Consider the following 23,986-nt stretch of genomic DNA (forward strand, 5'->3'; position numbering starts at 1 on the left):
GAGATCCTGACCTGAGCCGAAGGCAGACGCTTAACCTACTGAGCCACCTGGGCGCCCCTCACCAAATGTAGTTCATGAAAATCAATTCTGACAACTTTTTATCCCCCTTCAACATTTTAAACAAAAAGGTCAAAGTCTTCTAGCTAATCATGAAAACAGAGCCCATTGTGGTAAATTATCTTTTTCTGCAAATGTTGCATTCCCTGTAAAGAAAACATTTAAATATAAACTCTTCGAGGTTTAATTTGTGTTTTTTTTTTTTCCTCCACAAACAATCATTTTTTTGTTAGACTGTCTATAACATACTTTTCCTGGAAAAAAAGAAAACTTGAGAGGAAGTTAAATAGGAGTCTTTATGAATATGAAACTCTTACCTCAAGGATGAAAGTGGAGGATGACCATTCTCATTGCCACTGAGGGCAAAAATATTAAGTGACATGTAAGAAAAGCATTTCTCAGTTTCAGAAAACTGTTGACATTTTGGAAGAATTTACATATTGAAATTATATAATCTACTCCAGACATCTAAACACAGAATAGGGGCGCCTGGGTGGCTCAGTCGTTAAGCGTCTACTTTTCACTCAGGTCATGATCCCAGAGTCCTGGGATCGAGCCCCGCATCGGGCTCCCTGCTCGGCAGGAAGCCTGCTTCTCCATATCCCACTCCCCCTGCTTGTGTTCCTGTTCTCACTGTGTCTCTCTCTGTCAAATAAATAAATAAAACATTAAAAAAAAATAAACACAGAATAAATGGTCAAGATTGGTGTATGTGGGGTCTTGGCCTGATTGCTGTGGGATAAAACAGATAAATACTAAAATTCACTTCTAGAACTGAGAATTGAATTATAATTCACTAGTTAGATTATCTGCTCTTTGAAGGACACTTTTTGCTCGACTTCGTGGAATAGAAAACACAACTTTGTATATTTATATAAATAAAATAATACATTGTACATACCCTCATACTATGCTAACAGTATTGCTGATCTCAATTTATTTCTTAAATCATTATATGGAAATTGTAAATGCATTATATAACAAAATCTTACTGTCAGAATACTGGATTAGTATTACTGCATTAGGGAAACAAAAGTTTTTGGTAAAACTACAAATTTTAGTATGTAAGAATATGTATTTTATAAATTTATTTGTTTTTGTTTTCCACTTTTTAGATTGTCAGTATTTTAATATATTGTTTCTATGTTCTTAGTTACTGATAAACATCAGTTCAAGCCAGAACAGATGTTATATAGATTTCGCTATGATGATGGAACATTTTATCCAAGAAATGAGATGCAGGATGTGATTTCAAAGGTAACAACCTCTTCCAGAACCTTTTATCAATAGCAGAATTCATGTTGTCATACTTCACCAAGATAAAATGCTGTTAAGAGACTTAAAAAAATTCTTCTAGTATAGAAAATGGCATTCGTAAGCAAGCCTCTCAATTTCTTCTTGCTATTTAAAGAATTCTAGGGTTAGATCATTTTTTTCATACTCTTACGTAGTTCTAAATGGAACTAATGAAATTGCACACTCAGATTATATCCACTGAAAAGTATGTCGCATGTAGCAACAAGTGGCCATTATACTTGAATAAGTTTAAAAAATATATAAATATATAAAATTTATGTAACATCAGTTTTCTTTGCACACCAAGATTTATATTGATATATAATGTACGTGTAGTGTGAGGTATTGCTGCATAGAATTATTTTCTGCTAATACTTTGAAATTTTACATTTTAAGAAAAATAATTTTAAAACCCTTTGTATATGTCATATGTATATGACAAATTCATAGTACAATTTAATCCTGTTTTTAATTATTTAAGTTATATTATTTTTCTAATGTAATACAACAGTTGAATAACTTTTAAATTGGTAGAGATTATATAATGATTCCGGAATGTTGACAGTGGATATGTCTCAAAATTTCATTGGTCTGTCCTTTGAGTGATCTTCCTTGTTTTTGACATATCTTTATTTTATAATAGGGAGTGAGATTATATTGCCGTCTTCATAGTCTGTTTACTCCAGTGATAAGGTGAGTCTGGTTTCTAAGTTCTGGGCAATTTACGTGGAAATATTTATATTGCATATTAGGTAAGTATTATTCAGCTGGAACCTATTGGTTTATTTTATTTTTCTTCCATAAGTGAAAATTTTACTTTTAAAGATTATTTTAAGTAGTAATTGATCTGAAAATATTTCTAAATTTTCTGGGGCTCTAATTATGCAGTTTTTTCCACTCTTTTTATTCTGATTTCTAAAATTATTTGTCATTAATCCGTACTAAATTATAGACTTGATAATGAAATAATCCACAATCAGTTAATATTTAGTAAATAATAGTTGACTGGGAGAGGATTTGGAAATACTATTTACTATAAATACCACTATGATTACTTTATATTGATTTTTTTTCCACTAAATTGTATAATCAATACTTGGATGTGTATTTCCACAATATTTCCTCCTAATAGTCTTTCATCCAAAGGAAAGATTTTGTACTTGAAAATTAAGAATTACTTTGGAGTTAATAAGTAAATTTTATAATTTTATTCTCTACCAATTTTTTCCTTCTGAAGAGATATGCCCTTGTTTTTGAAGTGCAGTCATAATTAATTTTCAGTTTCTCTCTCTAGAAAGACAGCAGAAAACTGAGTTTTGTGTTATGATTACTAATAGAAGAGACGTTCAGGAGTATTACTGTATTTTTATAAAATATACACTGATATACACTGATAGAATGTAGTATATGTTACACTAATTTCAAATGGCCAGATATCATTCATATTGACTGAAATTTAATATTCAGGACAAAAAAAATGGATGTACCATTTCCAAGATGAATAAAGATGCTTTTCCGTCGTGGCTATAGAATCTAAATGTTTGATGTGCTGTGTTTCTGTTTTTCATTCTGGTTTCCAATTTCAAGGAAACTCAGAACTCAAGAAAAAAAAAATCCAGAAGTGGCTGTTTAAGTGTATTGGAAAGCTCACTGATGTTTTATAGAGAACACAGTGCAGATCCTGGAGGAATAAACAAAATTTACCCAATCACTCCTGAAAGTGCCCTGTCACAAACAGGCTTCCTAAAGTAAAAAGAAGTGAAAGTGAACCTATATTTATTGATTCCCTACTAGATTTCTAGCACAGCCACCCTGCAAATATTTTGGATAATCTAACACTAAAAGATGGTTACTTCAATCAATAGCAAGTGGGTACTTAAATTTATCTTTTCTGCTAAACTCATAAAAACAGTAATGATTACAGTTTTCAGGTTACCTGTGTATATGTAGATTTCGTATGTGAGAAAATATGCTCTGAAAATATATTTTAGCCATATGGGATTTCTTACCAAGAAAGTTACATTCCATAAGAGCTGATAAGAAGGAATTGTTCTTTGGCTAGAAATGACAATTGTTTATGAGTTGTCAAGGAAAAATTTATGGGAAAAAACCATAAAACAGATGGAATGTATGATAGTCATGCTTTTAATATGTGTGAACTCAGCTTACAAAAAGAAAAATTATCTGGGTGAAGAATTCATCGACCCACATGTGTTTTATAATAGGCTGACTATCCTTTTCCTTCTTAGTGTTGCTTATGGAAACCAAGATGAAATGGGCAGTGAGGTATCAGAAACATGGAGATAGATTTAAAAAGATTTTATTTTATTTAATTAATTTATTTATTTTTAAAGATTTTTTTTTTTTAAAGATTTTATTTATTTATTTGACAGAGAGAGACACAGTGAGAGAGGGAACACAAGCAGGGGGAGTGGGAGAGGGAGAAGCAGATCTCCCGCAAGCAGGGAGCCGACGAGGGGCTCGATCCCAGGACACTGGGATCATGACCCGAGCCAGAGGCAGACGCCTAACGACTGAGCCACCCAGGCGCCCCTAAAGATTTTTTTTAAAAGGAATCTGCTATTGATTACTGGCTAACCTGGTGTATTTATTACAAAAATCTTAGAAACATGAACCATTTTTCAGGGACTTTTTTTTATGAAAGTGGATAAAATGATGTCCATATCGTCAGTTGCTGACAGGGGCTAAAGAACTGTGAATAGAGCTAGTAATTATTTATCATTTCAAGTTGTTTGCGGTTCGGATCTTTTGACATTTTGAAAAGACTGTCATTTTCTCTTTGATCTGGGCCTGCAAAATGAATGAATTATAGATTTCTGCCCTGGGGGCCCCATTCTGATCAGGAGTACTTGTTGGTATCTAACTTAACTTTGATTTCTCAGATCTGGGAAGTCTACTGAAAGGAGAGGCTAATGTAGAATCAGCTGGTTCCTTTGGTTCCCTTGGGATCTGGTGTCAGTTGTCCATGCCCTGATCAGACAAGATGAATGACAGGGTTCTCAGCATGTTTACCTTGGGACTGGCCTACTGTCTGCCACTACAGCTGAACCAAATTCAGCCTTCCTGGAGAATTCGGGAATAAAAGGGGTTGCTTTATTCTCCACATTTTGATGAGTTTTCTTTCTTTTTTTTTTTTGTAGACTCTATCCAGATTTTAAGGGAAGAAATTCCATTGTGTTATTCTTTTATTGATGAGATATTGTATTTCTAGCTAAGTTTTTACCGGATAATATCGCAGTAATAATCTACTTGTGTATAAGAACATATCAAAGGAGAAATGTCTTGTTTTGGTATCGTTGTTGGTCTCTTCCGATATGAGCTGATGAAGGAGTTTTCCAGTGCTATGTATACCTTATAAACCTCTGTTATTTGCACATAACTTGGATAATAGATTCAGATTATATTTAGTAAACTTTTCTGTTGCACACTGATATTAAATGAAATGTTTTCTTGTGCTTACTTACCCTCTTCTTACTGGTTTTGGTTTCTTTTTCCTTTATAGAGATAAAGATTACCATTTAAGAACCTACAAATCTGTAGTCATGGCCAACAAACTGATAGACTGGTTAATTGCACAGGTAAATAGACAAATAGAAGTTGCTGAGTTAATTCACTGCTGCTTTAAGCTTTGAGGGGATTTAGGTGCCTTTTTTTGTCACCATGTGCAGATGAGACACTGTGAAATAGCTTGACCAAGTTCATACAGCTAATACAGAGTTAGAATTTGAATCCAGGTAATCTGACTTAACAGTCTTCAAACTTAATTTTTATGCTATGTGGTTTTTCAAAAGGAAGATGTTCCTATTTTTAAAGTATCAACTGAGATCCATCAAAAAAACTAAGTGTAGGGGCACCTGGGTGTCTCAGTCAGTTAAGTGTCTGACTCTTGATCTCAGCTCACGTCTTGATCTCTGAATCGTGAGTTCAAGCTGGCCCCATGCCCAGCATGGAGCCTACTTTAAAAACAAAAACAAAAACAACAAACCAAAACCTAAGTGTAATTTGAATATCACTGAAGAATACATATTCACATACACTAAAATTTCTTGCATGTTTTGTTCACTAATTCGTCTTAGGATATGTTTCCTAGTCCTAGCAAGTTATCTAATCTCCCTGTGCCTTTCTGTTTGATAACTGTGCTTTGACATATATAAGCTTTAATATTTATCTACATACATTTTAAATAGGGAACTACGAAATTTATTGTTATTGTTGCTCTGTTTCTCAGAATGTGGGAGTTGACAGCAGGTATCAAGAAAATGTTATTTGCAAATTAGGGCATCTACCCCAACATACTAGATATTCAAATATAAATTTAAATGTTTTATCATACTAGGTCAACTAATATATGATCAAATGTTTAACATTGATTAAAAAACAACTTTGACAGAACATACTATTTTGTTAGGGGATATTGGTTGGTTGAAATGTTGTCATGCTTAGATATTTGAGTCAATTTCATAAGCAGTTTTACTTTTTTGTTATTAAAGAAAGTGGCCTACTCTTTGTTACATGTGAATAACATTTGATAATCATAAAATGTTCTTTGTTTCAAATATTAATGTTTAATTCATATTTGATTCGTCTGTGCACATAAATTTTGAGATTTTTATTATTTAATATTAATTTCTAGACTATTAAAGACTGCTTACTTTTGTATTTATAGCACTTAAATGTATTCTATTTGGAAGTTAAGATTTTAGATTAAACCAAGCAATTATTTTTAGATAAAAAAACTTAATTCATACATGCAGTGGGTTTACTAGAGTCAGAGCCTTTTATAATATTATGGTCAAATATGTGTCATTAGAATTGGTTCTGTACTTGATATCAGAGTTGGCATTTCACATAGGAATTATAATCTTATAGAATTCACATGAACTTGTACCATATGTTGACTATGTGAGAAAACTGAAGGAAGTTTTTTTGAAGCAAAAGTTGGTGCCTAATAAATATTTAAAGTCCTGACTCAGGAAATCAGTGAGCAGCTTTCTTTTCTTTTTTCCTTTTTGGCATTGTTTTACTTTTCAAATGTGAGCATTAGAAGAATAAATAAGCTACCCAAAAACTGGACCACGTTGCAGTTATTTTTTTTCTTCAGGTTTTCTTAGTGATCCGTTACAACAATGTCTTAGAAATTGTATGTAGTAGAAATTGGGGTGATGGACTGGGACTCAGGTAACCTAGCCTCTGATGATGGTTCTTCTGATAAGTAGTTATGCAAAGTTGGACAAGGCCCTTCATCTCTCCAGATTTTACTTTCACAACTGTTTATTACTTACTGGAATTATTATCTAACAGAGAAAAAGGCACAGGGATATTAGAATAACTTGCTAGGACTAACAACAGATATTTTAAAACAAATGAGTGGACCAAACATGAAAAACATGCATTGTAGGTATGAATGATTGTGAGTGAAAGCAAGGATGAAAATAAGCACAGAGTTCAGGCAACAGTAACCTGACTAGGAAGAAATAAAATGAGAAAGCACTTCTTAACCACAAAATCTACAACTGTTAAGTTTATACACACACACACACACACACATATGTACATATGTCTATTTCTATATATGAATCCATACTTACATGAATAAAATAGAAGTTTTCTAGATAAAAACATAACAGAAGATTGCATTGGGCTTTCATTTTTGCTTCAGTTACATGATGTGATTATTTTTTCTGCAAGATAGTGAAAGAGAAGCTTGCATTTACACGCTCAGCTGAACAATTTATTTTTAGGGTCTTATAAATCACCCTAAGTTAGTAGGTTTCTTTAGGGGTCCTTAAAGAACAAGGCCATTTGGTAGAAGAAATATGATAGCCGAGATCATGCATAATGATTTTTCATTAACTTTAGTGTGTTTTCAATATATAGGATATTTTCTTGCTGCACAGTTGGGATACAATATTGAAAAAATAAGAGAAAGGGATCATTTGTGGTAGCAATAAATTTTAGTTATATATTTTCATGTTTAATACAGTATGATTTTACTCAGGAATATTATATCTTTGTTTTTCACTTAATGTAAAAAAAAAGATGTTTTTATAATCAAGTGAATGTTTTATAGCAATTAGGTGCATCATGAGCTTATGAAAGCAGTGTGTGCCCTAAGAAATGAATGTTTTTGTCATATGGTGCTGGGAACATCAAATGCAGTAAAGATACAACAAAGCCTTTAGTTGCCTGTTAAGTTGTGCCATGTTTTTGTGGTTAACAGGGGGATTGCCGCACCAGAGAAGAGGCAATGATATTTGGTGTCGGACTCTGTGACAATGGATTTATGCACCATGGTAGGGATTTTTATTCTGGAAGCTCACAGATGTATTTTACTGTTTTGTTTTTGTTAGGGCGCTGGGAGTACCTCGTTGTTTTAGTGAAGTCATTTAGAGATGAACCAGCAAGACCGTATGGGTCTTGCCATGTGTCCATGCTGGGTCACATCTGCATTCAATTTCACCTCTGGTGCCATTCCTATGTCTAGTTGCTTTTATCTACCAGTTGCCATGAGTTCTCTTCTCTTTTTCTAGACTGACTCCAGAAGAGCAAAAGCTTGAACTAGAAGGTGTTTGTTTGTTTGTTTTTAAGTAGCTTTTAAAAAAAATTGAAATTATTTTAGATTAGACTCATGTTTTTTTTTAATGCCAGTATATATTAAAATGATTAAATGAGAGCATATATGGTTGGTAATCATTTTTTTTTAAGAAAAATGCTTTTAAAATTATCTCAGAGATAAAATTATAAATCTCTGGAAAAAATCTGTTTCATTTTGGCTACTAATTATTTTTCTTGTTTGATGGCTTCATTATGCCTAAATTTATAAAAATAATGAGACTTAGTTTTCCCTCTCTATTTATAGCATCTTATATATTCCACAAACCCAGTCTTTTTCACTATTTACATATATATAACATATATATGCTTATAAACACATATTTGATAACACTTCTACCTATTTGTCAATTACTTTCAGAAGGTTATTACCTTTTTTAAAAAAAAGATTTTATTTTATATAGAGAGAGACTGGGGCAGAGGGAGAGGGAGAAAGAGAATCTCAAGCAGACTCCTCTCTGAGGAGTCCCCTCATGTCCCCTCATGACCCTGAGATCATGACCTGAGCCGAAACCAAGAGTCAATTGCTCAACCAACGGAGCCACTCAAGCACCCCAAGGTTATTACCTTTCTATGAAGAAGGAAGTATAGCAAAACTTTCAGTGATGTTGAGAGTATCATTGGTTAGCATACATTCATTTGGGAATTCCATTACATCCCACTATCTCTAGAGCACTGTATGAGATGTGATAGAGAAATATTAGTCCTTGCTGAAAAACTATTGAATGGGAGAAATGATATTATTATAGGGAATTAAAACTATAATATCAGGGTGAAATCCTTCAAATATTTTGTTTTTCTTTTTAAAGCATCAACAAGTAGTCATTTTATCTAAATATTTATTTTAAAATATTGAGTTAGGGGCACCTGGGTGGCTCAGTCGGTTAAGCGTCCGACTCTTGATTTTGGTTCAAGTCATGATCTCAGGATCATGAAATCAATCCTGCATTGGGCTTGTGCTCGATGTGGAGCCTGCTTGACGTTCTCCCTCTCTGTCTGCCCCTCTCCCATGCTCGTAGGCATGTGCGCATGCTCTCTCTATATATAAAAAAACAAATACAATTAATTAATTAATTAACTAACAAAAAAATAAAATATTGAGTTAACAACAGAAGTTTTCCCTACAAAAGTCTATGTCAGTAAAGCACAACCAATTTGGCTGCTGCCTGCCTTATTGATGTCCATTCTCACTCCTGTTAGGCAGACTATTTTGTGGAGGAAAATAGCAGTAGCAAAACACCATATGTGTTTAGGGGAAGTGCTTGGGTCATGTAGGCAAGACCTAACTTAATCTGAAGTATATTCTCATTTCTATTGTCAACTGTAAGGTGTTACTTTTTAATTTGTGCTTGATAGTTTCATTTGTTAACCCAAGTTGCCAGCCAGTCTTCCATCCAAAGATCAATACATATATCATCCGGTCAACAGTTATTACTTGGAACTCTGTAAAAATAATGAGATAAAATAGTTTTGTATCGCTTTCTGTATGCCAGGTTAATCATACTTATTACCTCATTTTTAGTTCTGTACGTTATGAAGAAGGTTTTATTGCCCCCATTTTACCGATGCGGAAACTACAGTTCAAAGAGTTGAAGTAACTTTCCCAAAGTCACACCCAGAATCAATCCCAGACCTGGAGGTGTGCTTCATCATGAAGCCAGACCTTGTACAGTGCCATGGGACCAGTGTCTTCCCTTTAGCTACCCTGCTCAATGAATCACCCTGTTCCAACAAGTACGCTTCAACCAAGGATACATAAATAGAAATAGAGAAGATTTCTCTTTTAAAACATTTTGATAGCTGTCAGGATCTCACTGAATATAAATTCTGTCTATCAGTATTTAGCCTTGTTTTTGAAAGGTTAATCTTAGGGACTTTGGGGGAAAATACTAACGTTCAGATAAAAGGGAAAAAATGAACCTTTATTGAAATAAGATTATTTGAGAACAATGTTTTTAAACAGAAAAGAACTAGGAATTAGTGGAAACTAAAATCACATTTCACCCAGAAGATATATTTCTGGTTTGAAGTGTTGGAACAAAAGTGACCACAGTGGGAATTGCTCACACACATAAGAGCAACACTTACCCATTTGAATTTTCCCATAATTGTTCAGGATATTAAAAACACACTTCAAATGTTTACTACAAATTCAAAACAATGTAGGTTTCTATGTTTTGGATTGCATACATTTTTTGATTCAATATAATCTTTTATTAAATTTGGGAGAGTACAAAAAAGTTAACATTTGGGGCACCTGAGTGGCTCAGTCGTTAAGCATCTGCCTTCGGCTCAGGTCATGGTCCCAGGGTCCTGGGATTGAGCCCCGCATCGGGCTCCCTGCTCAGCGGGAAGCCTGCGTCTCCCTCTCCCACTCCCCCTGCTTGTGTTCCTGCTCTCGCTCTCTCTCTGTCAAATAAATAAATAATTTTAAAAAAAGGTTAACACTGAAAAAATACTTAAAAATTCTAAACTCTTTAGTTAGTAGTAATTTAAAGGAGACATCGGCTTGAAGCTGTCAAAAGAAATAGAACAATATCATAGGAATATTTGTGAATGAAATTTCTTCTAAGAGTATTACATTGAGGTTATGGGACAGGTATTAGTTTACTGAATGTCTATTAGTATGAAAAATGGGTCAAATTTTTGGATTAATTGGAACAATTTGAATCTCTGTTTTTGTAGTCCTTGAAAAAAGTGAATTCAGAGATGAACCCCTACTTTTCCGTTTTTTTGCGGATGAGGAAATGGAAGGATCAAATATGAAGCATCGACTTATGAAACATGATTTAAAAGTTGTGGAAAATGTTATAGCCAAATCATTATTGGTAAGTTTATCAATATGTTATATAAATTTTCTTCATTTATTCTGTTTGTACCTTTTTTCATAGTCCCTTTATTAATAATGTTAATATTTTGCATTTCAGATTAAATCCAATGAAGGCAGCTATGGTTTTGGGTTAGAAGACAAAAATAAAGTTCCAATAATAAAGTTGGTAGAAAAGGGGTCTAATGCTGAGGTAATGTAAATTAGCATTTTTATTTAAATTTGTTGTCCATGACATACAAATATAAAAGTTCTAAACAAATTGAAATCAGCTTTTAAGTATCTTTATTGAAAATAGTGTTTCTGAATAATCTTATTCTGAGTTTCTACCAGATACGATTGGGATTTGTGACAGATTTCATGTACTCAGATATTTGGAGATCCTTAACTGTGAACTTCGTGACCTTGGGAGATCACATGGCTCATTCCATGTCCCTGGCACTTCCCTGTTCAAAATTCTAGCCTGGAACCCTGGGGAGACTGCATACAGTGGGACTGTATTATGTATGTCAGATACCTGTTCCATTAATCTAGGGCTACGTCTTTTATTTTCCTATCACTTTTGGTTGTCTTATAAAAATATAACTTTCATCAGTAAAGCATGTGCTTTGACTTATTTTCTCATTAGGTTAATGCTATTTGATGTTCTCTCACCTCTGCAGCCTTTAATCAAAGGAATCTCCTGATCATTCATTCAGGATTATTTATTTAGTACCTATTATATGCCAGGAACTGTTCCAGGCTCTGGGAATATAGCAATGAATAAAAGAGACAAAATCTCCTGCTCTCATGGAACCTACTGGGAGTGTTATATCCCAAATATGTCAGATTTAAAGTATTCTCACCTTGCGACCTGGCTTGTAAAAATACCTTAATCCTCAAGCAAACTTCTAAATATATAAATCTTAAATAAAGAATGTGAGAATGAATGAAGCATGACTTTTAACTTTGAACCTGGCTTAAAGTTAGTAGCATACTTCCATCCACCCTCCTATTGGCTAATGTCCAAGGTCTCCATCTTTTACCAAAACACAAATTCATGCAAGACAGTGTTTTAGGTACAGCACATTAATTTCAAACGAAATAACTCTGGTCAACTCATACTTTGTTAGTGGGCTGGGCCAACAAATGACTGTTTTTAGTAATTTTCTGCCAGAAGGAAATGTTTCTCCCAGACATTTTCTGTGGGTGTTCTTAGAGCACAGCTTCATCTAACTATGCCACTGAGTAAGTGCCCTTTCCCGGGTCTTCATCATTTCTCTGGTAACCAAAACAGCATGTAGTTCGGAGGCAATGGGATTGGTTAAGAATGGCAGCCTGGTTGGCATGGAGAGATAATGTCTTCTTTGTCATCTTTCCAGCCTCTGGCAATCTGTGCTTTTTGGAGCTCTTTTCCTTGGGTTCCAGGCCATTCCTCTCTCCTGCCCTGGAGATATTTATGCTGTGTCATGTTAGCAATGCTTATTCGGTTATCATTGATGGCTGTATAGAGGTAGAACCTCTCTGACTTAATTGGATATAAATGGAAAACACAGTAAAAAAAAAAAAAAATTAACCTGGGGTTTGACTGTAGTTTAAAGGATGAAATAAGAAGAAGAACTGGAAGATACAATAGAAAGAGGGTCACAGGAGGAAAACAAAATTAAGTCATAAAAGAAGCGGCGGGAATTTCAGTGCAAATGGGTGATCAACTTTAAAACTAGGTCAAAGAGAATAACTGTGTTATCTCCCCCACAGTTCTGTTGTGTGAAATTGCATAAAAAACATTGCAAATGTGTTGAAATGTCAAAAATCTGTAAGTTCTAGGTCTTTTCAGCTTCTAATTCTGTGAAAAAAATAGATTCCTTATTAAAATATAATTTGATTTTTTTTCTTTCTATTTCTCTCTTAGATGGCTGGCATGGAAGTTGGGAAAAAGATCTTTGCTATTAATGGTGACCTAGTTTTTATGAGACCTTTCAATGAAGTGGATTGCTTCCTGAAATCATGCTTAAACAGCAGAAAGCCTCTAAGAGTTCTCATGAGCACAAAGCCAAGGGAGTAAGTTGTATGATTTATGTGGGATTTTTAAAAAAATTATACATAGGTGAATAAAATAGAAAAGTTAACTAAGTACATGTCTAGAATTAAGTATCTCATTGCTTGGGACATTTAGACTTTACCAAGATCACTAATACTTGTCTTTAAATGATGGGGAAAACTGCATCGCTCATGCTGCTAATGCTTGCTATTCACATCAGGTAGTTTCAATAGAAATAATACTTCCTTTTTGCTGCCCAAATTTTCCTGGTCTAGGTTGGGTTGAGTGTGATTATAAGTGAAGAAAACTGATAGAACACTTGATAATAAAGAACTGCATTCCCCATGTTCAGCTCTAAGAATTTTAGGTCTATGAGTTAGTTAGATATTAGGTTTATAATTAAACACATATAAGAAATGGGAGCACAACTGGGTGAAATACACTTGCATGCTTGCTTGTACGTAGTGATATGTCAATTCTTTAAAAAAATGCCTATCTTTCTGCCTACCTATGATTAGGAAAAAACCTCATGTTTATTATAGCCAATTTAGAGAGTATAGATTTTTCTAAATGAAGACATGTTTCTTATAATCGTATCATCCATAAATAACCATCACTTTTTTTGAAATTCAATGATAGTTGACTTTTCGATGTACTGAAACAGATTTACACAACCATGTGTTTATAAAATGGGATTATGCATTGTAACCTGTTTTTTTAAATTAATAAGATACTATGGATATACTTGGAAGAGATTGGCTTTTCTTCTGCAAATGGTCTAGTGTTCCTGTATCACGTTTCCATGATTTGTTTAACCAATAAATTAATTAGTATAATTCATATGAAGTGGTTAGTGGTAATGTCTTAATGTACTATGATTGTATCAAAATTACTGTTTAAAATTCAATTATAGCATTTATTAATAGTAATAAGCAACTTTATTCATTTTAAGGTAAATGAAGGTTACCACTTTAAAAACAAAAGTTTTATTTTAACTGCTTATGAAAATATTCTCAGTATATATAGCATAGTATTCTTCCCTGCCTTAATATATATATTTAGCAATAACTGGGTGCACTCTTTATCTTAGGAGTTGAAATGCAAGGTAATAAGCTAGAATATATGTGCTGCCTAAGCAAGTATGCAATGTAATGAGCTAGATTCTACAGCATTAAGTCATCAAGGTCAACGCCAAAACGTACCAAGGAGAGAGTGAATGTGACTCATTCAAATTACTCATTTAGGAAGACTTTGGGCAAGAGGGCAGAGAATAACCATAACACTGTCTTCTCTCTAAACCTAATTTTGATCTATTACTCCCTCTTTACCCAACCCTATCTAGGGTAAGGCTCACCTAGTTGCCTACCTCTGGACACTTTGAGGACACTTAAAAGGAAAAGGACAGACTAGAAACAAATAAGGGAGTAATAGTCCAAATCAATCAGTAAACGTAAAGGTCCTCCTCATGGTCCCATTGCCCCCTGATTTAACCCTGCAACTACCGATTCACTGATCGTAGACATTTCAACAGTTGGATCACTCTGAAGTCCTCAACTTTAAGACTAAATGGGGGCAAATCTTCAGTCCTAGAACTAACTGCTAGATGAGCAGCATTAGAACCTGTGTCCTCTGACTCTTCCTGCCGTGTTTGTTACACAGTATTTGGAACCCAATATTTCTGGTCCAGTTTCAAGCTTCTCTTCTACCACTTGCTTGCTAATTGTGTTGCTTCAACATCTTCATCCATAAAAAAAATGAAGATGATGGGTGTCTATGTCATGGAGCTGCTAAGAACATTAAATAAATTTAGGTTTGTAAAGAACTTAGTGACTTGTTCAGCACATGGTATGTACTCCAGTGATGTTATCTGTGATGCTTGTCTATTGTCTTATTTCATTTTTTTCATTGCTTCTTTAGTACATCAGGAACATATTTTATATTGTATTTCAAAACTGTTTTGAGGATAGAGTATTCATTTTTCATCTTTTAATTTGCTTGAAATCTGTAGCCTTTATGTCCTTATTCTAATGTGTGATTCCTATAAATCCTTCTCTCATATTTTCTTACAATACCCACTTATATTTGATGTAGTGTCTTGTCTGGGGGTAGGGAGGAAAGCAAAAATATGAGAAGTAAATCCAACTGAAGTTTTCTTTTGACTAGCTGTATTTTACACTTCATAGCATCAAAGAATTTTTCAAAAGGCTTTGTAGCAGATTATTTAGTGCACGTACATTCTACAAGAAATACAGTGTTCCTTTTGTATAAATTTAATTCTTCATTTACTAGACAATATAGTGGTCCCAGCAGGGCAACATGTTTTCCAAAGATCATTTTATGAAGACGGCCCCAGTATTATGACCAAAATGCATCTCATGGTGTTTTGTACAAAATTTTTAAAGAAATCTACAATAATCTTCTTGAAGATTGGAGTAAGGTCAACCTTCCCTAGCAATATTAGAAGGATAGAAGACCTTGCTCAGAAAGAACCAAGAGGCTGCTGTGAATTCCTCACAATCCAAAAGCAACAATAACTCACCATGGCCTGAGAGCTTGAAGTTATTTCAGCAAAAGTGAACTCTCATTCATAATATACAGAAGCATAAGCTACTTCTGTTTTTCTGTTTCATGCTCAGAAAATGTATTTATTCCCTTTTCTTTTCCTTAGTCAGTTATCTTCCATTTTCAGGTGTCTTTTTTTTTTTTTTCTTTGACAGACACTAGTAACAAGGTGCTATTCAAAGCAAGCAAATACAGCCTTATACACCAAAAAGTGTATAATTAAGGATAAAGGATATATTCATTCTGTGACCTCTACTCCACCAATATGCAGATCACTTCATAGTGTATAACCTACTCATAGTGTGTAACCTAATTCATAATACTACTTTCAGCTTGCCCTAAAACAGATAATTCATATTTCTATCACCAAATGCTGGAACGCCTGCCTCAGTTATAGTTCAGATTGCGGGACCAGCCTCTGCCATCAGACACAACGCCATATAGCGTTTTCTCAAGTGTTCCAGGCACAGTGTTGCTCAAACTGCTCTAGCAGCTTTTTTTTACAAACTCTAAGTAAGTGCCGATGTACCTAACTTCAGACTCTGTCGAATGTGCCCTTGAAGTGCCACTGACATTTATCTCATGATTAATTCATCATCTTTTGGAAAACAATTTTGTTTCTTGGGCATCGAGGGCTATCCATCAAAATTTATTGCATTGTATTCGTTTGTCTTTGCTCTGTACTGCAATTTATGATGCTCGTTTTTATTATTATGATGTTCCGCCTTATCTCATGCTCTGCATTTCATCGTTGCTCTCTGATCCCTGGCTTCCCTCTGTGGAGTGGCTCACTTATTAGTGCCAGACTGGACATCCCTCACTGCTTTGACATAACAGCAGCATTCCTTCATCTTCTTTTCCACATGGCTTCATTGAAAATACTTCTTCTCTTACTCAGGTTTTCCCTTTTGATGTATTATTCTTTCAAAATTTCACTGAATAAATACTAAAGTTAATCACATTCTTAAATTATTTTGATGTAGTGTTTGACAGATCTCTTCTTTATAACTAGCTTTTTGTTGTTGTTCTTTGATGACATTCCCAACAGGTAGAATATATTAACTCTGTGTTTCTTTTATTACTTTTAACAAAGAAATTTCAACAAAGAAATTTCACAGTGCGCTGGCTTCTTTGTAACAGTAAACTAAGGAGTTGGGCGCCTGGTGGCTCCATCAGTTAAGCAGTCGACTCTTGATTTTGGCTCAGGTCATGAACTCAGGTCGTGAGATGTAGCCCTGAGTCTGAGTCTGGCTCCAAGCTCAGCAAGGAGTCTGCTTGAGGATTCTCTCCTTCTCCCTCTGCCCCTAACTCTGCTCACGAGCTCTCTCTCTCTCTCTAAGATAAATAAATCTTTAAAAAAAAAAAACAAAAAAACCCCAGTAAACTAAGGAGAGAAGCTTCCATTTTATTGAAGTGCCTACATAATTCATAGCATGATGTAGGGCAGTTGACCAAAGATTCCTCTTTTAATCTCCACTGACCCCCTGCAAAGTAAGTTGTAACATCCTTTCTGTGGAAACTCAAGCTCAGAGAAGTTAAGGAGTTCATGCAAGTTATTCAACTATCAAGTGACGAAATGAGGATTCAGAGCTAGTTTTGTCCGCTCCCAGAGCCTGTTCCTTACTCAGCATGTACCATGTACCAGCCACGCTCAATTGAGGAAGTCTGTGGTGCATGCCTACTGGGTGCCTTTGTGAGGGCATGCGCCCTGTCTGTTTCCTGGTTTCTAGCCCAGTCAGTGTCTTTTACACAGTAGACTCTCAACACGTATTTATTGAAAGAATGAATAAAAGCGTGGAACACTATTGTTTTAACCAACTATGGCATTTTAAAGTCATCTTACCCTATTTTCTGACTGATTTTAGGACAGTGAAAATCCCCGATTCAGCTGAGGGACTTGGATTCCAGATCCGAGGATATGGCCCATCGGTTGTCCATGCAGTGGGAAGAGGTGAGAAAGTCATCCTGCATGGCAAACAGCTTTACAGCATGTTTGGATATTGCTTGCTGAACACGAATATGTTCAAAATGTGCATGGTCATGTTGTCGTGAATTTTCTCAATCATATTTTTACCTTATTGGCTCAATGGCAGTACATTCCTAAAACACTGTTTTTCAAAAACTCTTAAAAATTGTAAGGCACATTTATCACTGTTGAGAACTGATGACATGGAGGGAGCTAGAGGGCATTATGCTAGGCAAAATAAGTCAGTCAGAGAATGATAAACACTGTATGATTTCACTCATATGTGAAATTTAAGAAACAAAACAGATGAACATAGGGGAAGGGAAGGACAAATAAAATAGGATGAAAGCAGAGAGGAAGACAAATCATAAGAGACTCTTAACTCTAGGAAAAACATGAGGGTTGCTGGAGCTCCGGGAGGTGGGTGGGGGAATGGGGTAACTGGGTGATGGGCATTAAGGAGGGCACGTGATGCAATGAGAAATGGGTGTTATATGCAACTGATGAATCACTAAATTCTACCTCTGAAGCAAATAATACACTACATGTTATTTAAATTGAATTTAAATAAAAAAATTTTTAAAAACTGATGAGAGAACGATGCCTCCCAATCTCACTTTTCTGCATGTTTCAGTTTAGCCAAAGGATATAACAATTTTAAGGTTGTCTATTTGTATTTTTTCCTGGTGGCAAATAACTATATTTTGTCAGCAACTCAAAGATGTAAGTTTTCAAGTTTAAGAATTATCTGTGTGCTTTATAACCTGTTGCTATATGATTACTTCAAGTATTTCTATAAATGAAGCATTTCATAAACCATAAAATGCATTTTAAATTAAATAATATATGTTTATATTTTGTTTTTTTGCTTGCTTTGCATTGATATCTCTTGTTATATGCATTTTAAATTTTATATTATACTAACACTAGTAATGATTTAAGGGAATGACTGTTAGATCCCACAGAGTATATAACTTGCTGCTATAGAAAGAAATGTCTTTATAAGCAAAGAGGGCATGTGTTTATCTTAACAAGAGACATACATGCTTTTCATGACTAAGAAACATAAAATGTAAAACATCTTAATATGATCACCCAAATATTAGTCTGGAAAATTTTGAGAGGGCATTACTATCAGAATCAAATTTATCAAGAACATACTAGCTAGGCCTTTATTAGATTATAAAATTGCCTTCATTAGTGTATATATGACAAAAATGAATCTTATTTCAAAAACTTGTCTTTTCACTCAGATGTTTAAAACATATAGACTAATAGACATTTAAAACCTTTCCAACAACTCATTCATATTATAAAACTGAAATGGGATATATTTCATACTGAAAGGGGAGAGTCGATATATCCACGCTCTTCATTTTCACTAAACAAAAAAGAGTAAGTCACTTTATGAGTACTGTAAAATAACCGAAAACCTGAGTGAATCAAGTTGTGCTTCTGTCCTTATTACAGTGTCATTTAAAGAGCTGGGTTCCGTCTTTGCAACGTAGTTGTAGGGTAGGCCCAAATCTGGTTCCTATGCTCTTTGTTTCTGAAGAGTAAAAGACAGAAATGCTCATGTGCTTTTCCTTTCAGATGTATATTAAATAAAAAGATACTATTCCATGGTTTCTTTTTGCACTGTAATTTTGCTGTAAGAAAGGAAAACTTGTTTCCCTTTTTCTTCTTTTTTTTTTTTAAAGATTTTATTTATTTGAGAGAGAGAGAGAGAGAGCACATGAGAGGGGGGAGGGTCAGAGGGAGAAGCAGACTCCCCGCTGAGCAGGGAGCCCAATGCGGGACTCCATCCCAGGACTCCATCCCAGGACTCCAGGATCATGACCTGAGCCGAAGGCAGTCGCTTAACCAACTGAGCCACCCAGGCGCCCTTCCTTTTTCTTCTTCAGCCCCTTCCCATGGCCACATACTAGAGTATATCTATAACTGAAATTGCACCTTTGGAATTTAAAATTCCAATATGCCAATTTCTTACTGCAATCTCATCACTTTGATATTCTCAGCTTGTGTTTTGTTTTGTTTTGTTTTAATTCATTTGGGACCTCCAGGCTCTGGATCCTTCTCTTTTTCCCCTGAAGACTCCCTTCCTTAGCCATCCTTATCCCCATGGTAGGTCACCTCAGTCATTCTTGCCAGCATCACCAGGGTCCTCTTGTCATTATTCTTCATGTGCACCATGTCACCTCTTTTTAGCCTTGGATCAACTTAACCATCCTTTTTGCTTTTTCTCCTAAGTAACTGGGAAAAAAACTATCACGGATGTGGAATTAGTGTCATCCCTGTTCACCATCCTGTCTTTTACTGGCCCGTCTTACTACTCAGCAATCTTTTCATGTCTCTGATCACCTCCCTCTTTTTCTTCTCATAATTCCCTCCTGTCTCCCCAGATGAACTTCCTTTTTCACCTCACAGATAAATTCAGAGTCCTAGGTATGAAACCCTCAGAGCCCCACACCTTTTTCTGCACACCCACACCTTTTGCTGACTCCACCACCATCACCAGCTTTCTCCCACCCTAGAGGAAGAGGTCTTTTTTCCTTTTTAGAGTTCAAAGTGAATTTCTCTTTAAGTGTTCTAGATCTCATCCCTTCAGATACCTTCTCTGGAGTATTACATTGTTAGGTATCCCCTTCCAGAATTTCAGCCTTTTCTCTTCATTGGATTATTCTAGTACAGGCTGTGAGCATGCTCAGTTCTTTTCCACTAAAATAAACAAAGAAACAAAATGATCTTAAACTAGAACAGCAAACACAGAACCTTTCCCTTTTCCTTGTTTTCCCGTTTAGATCCTTGCTACTCAAAATGTGATCCACAGACATACAGCATTGGCATTGCCTGGGATCTGGTTAGAAATGCACACTCTTAGGACCCACCCAGGACATACTGAGTCAGAATCTACATTTTAATGAGAGCCTCAGATGATTTGTATGCACATCCAAGATTGATAAACTCAGCTCTAGAATGTGCTCTGATAACTTTTATTTTGTCATGAGCAAACTTCCTGAAATGCTGTCTGTATTTTCAGCTGCCCTTCTTTCACTTCTTATTTGAGTTTTAGGCCAGTGCAGTAGACATCTCTCCCCATCTCCCACCCATGTCTCCAAAATCTGTCTTAAAAGAGTTATCATGGACTTGACGGAAAAGTACTATGGACATTGATAACATTTGTATTAATTGAACTTTCTGTGGCATTTGTTTAAACTGACTACTCCTGTTTGCTGAAAATGTTCATCTCTTGATTTCTGAGATGACACTTTTCAGATTTTTCTCCTATTTGTCCTCTGGCAGCTCCCTTCATCTATCGACCCCTTAACTGTTGGCTCTCTTTTCTCTTCTCTAGCTTCTTGTTCTCTAAGAAATCTTATTGATCCTCTTGCTGGAGATTTTTAAATCTCTGCCTCTAGCTCAGACCTCAGTATTATCTCTAACTGAACTTTTCATCTATTCTCTGAACTTGCTTTGCCTTCTGTATTCTCTTTGTTTAAATGACTATCTACTCAGCCACTGAGTCCAAAGGCAGAGGAGTGATCCTGGGGACTGTAACCTCTTCACAAATTCTGTCATCACATATCAAATACTTGATCTTATTTTCCCCTTCTGTAACAAATGCTTCTTTAGTTCTAGTCCAGAAAATTGCAGTAGATGCTTGTGCTTGTGATTTTTGACTTAAACTCCAAAGATCCATCCTCTGTTTTCGGGGGTCATGTCACTTGTCTGCTTAAAATTCTTAAATACTTTTCCTCATGCATATATAGTAAGGTTAAGGTCTTAGGACTTCACATCAAGTGTGTGAGGACTTCACAACCTGGCTCTGCTTGGCTTTCCAGGGTCTTCATCCACCACTCCCATTTTAAGCTCTCACCAACGGCTCATATGCTCCCAAATATCCAGGTTATTTCTTGACTCAGTGCCTTTTTTCAGGCTATTCTTTCTATGGGGAGTGTCCCTTTTCCCTCCAAGATCTACTTCAATCCAGAAAAACCACTTAGTATTTCTGGAAGTGAATTTTAGTGAGAAAAAATATATATACCATCTTCTTGAATATAAATTATGTTCTCTAAGAAGTTTAATAATTCCTTCATGGGAGAAATTGCTTACAAAAGAAGGCTCTTCTAACATAGGTTTTATAATCACTTATATTAATTATATTCATTGTATTTATTAATGGTGCTATGTAAAGGTTGATTTGCTCAGAATATCAACTAATAATGACTGAAAGTTTCTGAAAATCTTAACTCACTGATAGGATATTCCACTTGCATATTTAAGTCTATATCTGTGCAAATAAATGATGGACAGTTGATGTTATCCTATTTTTATTTTCCACCAATTCTGTGGTTTCTGACCCTTTGTAGATATCCTGAATGCTTATTTTACTTAGCAGATCCAGTCTACTTGTAATTGCTAATTGACTTGACTTTTTTTCCCTTAAGAATTTCTTTTAACTGTTTGCATCTTAAAAAATGAAAGTGATTATAGAATTGATGAATCATTATATTGTACACCTGAAACTAATATAATGCTGTATGTTATACTTGAATTTAAAAAATAAATTAAAAAGGAATAAGACTGAGATTTACAAGCTATTGTAAATTTCAGAAATGCCCTTGCAATAAGTGCTACTAAGAAAAACAAATGAAAGTGCACACTATTTTAATATTTGGAGATTTTATAAACTAAAGAAAGATAAATAAGGCATACGTTTCTGGCTTTCCATTTTGCCATTATATATGCATATGTAGAAAATTAAGACTGACTAGACCTTTGAGAGGGAAAATAACTGATTAGCATTATAAAGGTCGCTTTACAATATCCCTTCAAACTCATTCTTAGGGGGATGGGAGAATATTCTGTTAATCACAGTTTGAATGGCCAGATGAAAAGATGAAAAATGTTGAGAGGGCATTGCTATCAGAACCAAATTTTTCAAGAACATACTAGCTAGATCTCGGTTATATTTTAAAATTGCTTTCCTCGTTGCCTGTGTGATAAAAATGAATCTCATTCCTCAAATTTCTGGCAATTTTCTCATTTGTATTTGAAGGAACTGTGGCTGCAGCAGCTGGTCTTCACCCTGGACAGTGTATTATCAAAGTCAATGGAATCAATGTCAGCAAAGAGACCCATGCTAGTGTTATTGCACATGTTACAGCCTGCAGGAAATACAGAAGACCAATGAAGGTAAATTGCCCTGCAGCTTGCCCAGATCTCATTGCAAACTTGCACAGAAGGCGGAAAGGACAACACGAGATAGTGGCAGGGATGCGTGCGGTTTGTACTCCTAAGTTCACACTAAAGCACAGCATCGTAAATCTCACGATGATCGTTTTACTTGCATAATTATTTATAATCAGTTGTGCTCAAGATAATTATTATAATCAGTTACAATATAATTATTATTATATTATGTATATATTATAATATAATAATTATAATATAATTATTTATAATCGGTTGTGCTTAAAATGATTGCATCTTATTGTTAACAGTATTATCACCGGTTTAAAAAGTGCTCTGGGGTACTTTCATTTGCATTATGATGGGAGTGTTCAAGGACCCAACTGTTTATCAGATTGAAATCCAAAGGTTTGAATTGTTTTCTTGACCCTTGCGAATGCTTTAGGACATTTAATGGTCATTGTGTGTCTGTGTGGGTTTTATAGGCTCTGTGAATAAGTTTTGGATATATTTATTTAAGTAATTGGATTTAGCTTTTGAAAGAAAATACCAAAATGTACTTGTCATTACTTAAAATTCTAAGCATTATCCTCTGATTAAATTTCAAGTGCTATAGAAACATAAAATTAGAATCCTAATTTTAAGCAAAGCTTATCCCATGAGGTACAGTGAATATTGGGCTATAAGAGAAAATTCTCTCAAATTAATCAACTAAATGTAAAAGGAATTTTAGAGGAGAGGCTTTGTATTTTTTCCTTCATGCATAGCCAAGTACTCTTCTGGATTTGAAAATATGACTCTGTCCAAACCAGAGAGAGAAGTGGTTATTTTCTCATAGGCCAGGACTGACATCCTGCAAAATACTGAACCTACAAGAAAATACCTCATCAATTTTGCTTATTAATAAGGTCTAAACTAGCAAAGCAAATTGGAATTCATGCATAGACTCATAGGTTATTCTGATTGATAACGGTTTAATAAATATTTATTGAGCTGTATTATTGAATGAATTTTTTAAAAAGACAGTTCTGATATTCTCAAACCTTTCCCCTTCAATCGGAATTTTGATAAGTAGCCAGATTGATTTGAGTTTCATTCCTTTTCATTTTCCTTGACTGCCTTCTTAGAGAGGAGTTGGTTAGTGAAATGATTAAGAAAAGCAATAAATAGGGGGACCTGGTGGCTCATTGGTTAAGCATCTGCCTTCGGCTCAGGTCATGATCCCAGGGTCCTGGGAAGGAGCCCCGCATTGGGTCCCTGCTCAGTGGGGAGCCTGCCTCTCCCTCTCTCTTTCTGCCTCTCCCCCTGCTTGTGCTCTCTCTCTGTCTCTGTCAAATAAATAAATAGATCTTTTTTTAAAATTTAAATTCTTTTAGCCAACATATAGTACATATTAGTCTCAGATGTAGTGTTCAACAATTTATCAGTTACA

At 35.0% G+C, this 23,986-nt stretch overlaps 1 protein-coding gene across 9 annotated transcripts in view; it reads left to right on the forward strand.

The window, feature by feature from the left end:
* PREX2 (phosphatidylinositol-3,4,5-trisphosphate dependent Rac exchange factor 2) overlaps positions 1-23,986 on the forward strand; it is a 285,788-nt gene that overhangs the window by 130,323 nt on the left and 131,479 nt on the right. For all 9 annotated transcript variants that reach the window (XR_004680417.1, XM_035011286.1, XM_035011287.1 and 6 more), the window contains 9 exons: positions 1,211-1,314; positions 1,997-2,046; positions 4,877-4,952; positions 7,595-7,667; positions 10,672-10,814; positions 10,914-11,006; positions 12,705-12,853; positions 17,261-17,346; positions 22,421-22,557. Coding sequence is in view for 8 of the 9 variants with exons in the window: in XM_035011286.1 (XP_034867177.1) it covers positions 1,211-1,314; positions 1,997-2,046; positions 4,877-4,952; positions 7,595-7,667; positions 10,672-10,814; positions 10,914-11,006; positions 12,705-12,853; positions 17,261-17,346; positions 22,421-22,557 (911 nt within the window). In the remaining variant the exon portion in view is untranslated. The remainder of the gene's footprint in view (positions 1-1,210; positions 1,315-1,996; positions 2,047-4,876; positions 4,953-7,594; positions 7,668-10,671; positions 10,815-10,913; positions 11,007-12,704; positions 12,854-17,260; positions 17,347-22,420; positions 22,558-23,986) is intronic.

The sequence above is a fragment of the Mirounga leonina genome, unplaced genomic scaffold (genome assembly GCF_011800145.1).
Source record: "Mirounga leonina isolate KUSES-001 unplaced genomic scaffold, KU_Mleo_1.0 Mir_165, whole genome shotgun sequence".
Taxonomy (NCBI): domain Eukaryota; kingdom Metazoa; phylum Chordata; class Mammalia; order Carnivora; family Phocidae; genus Mirounga; species Mirounga leonina.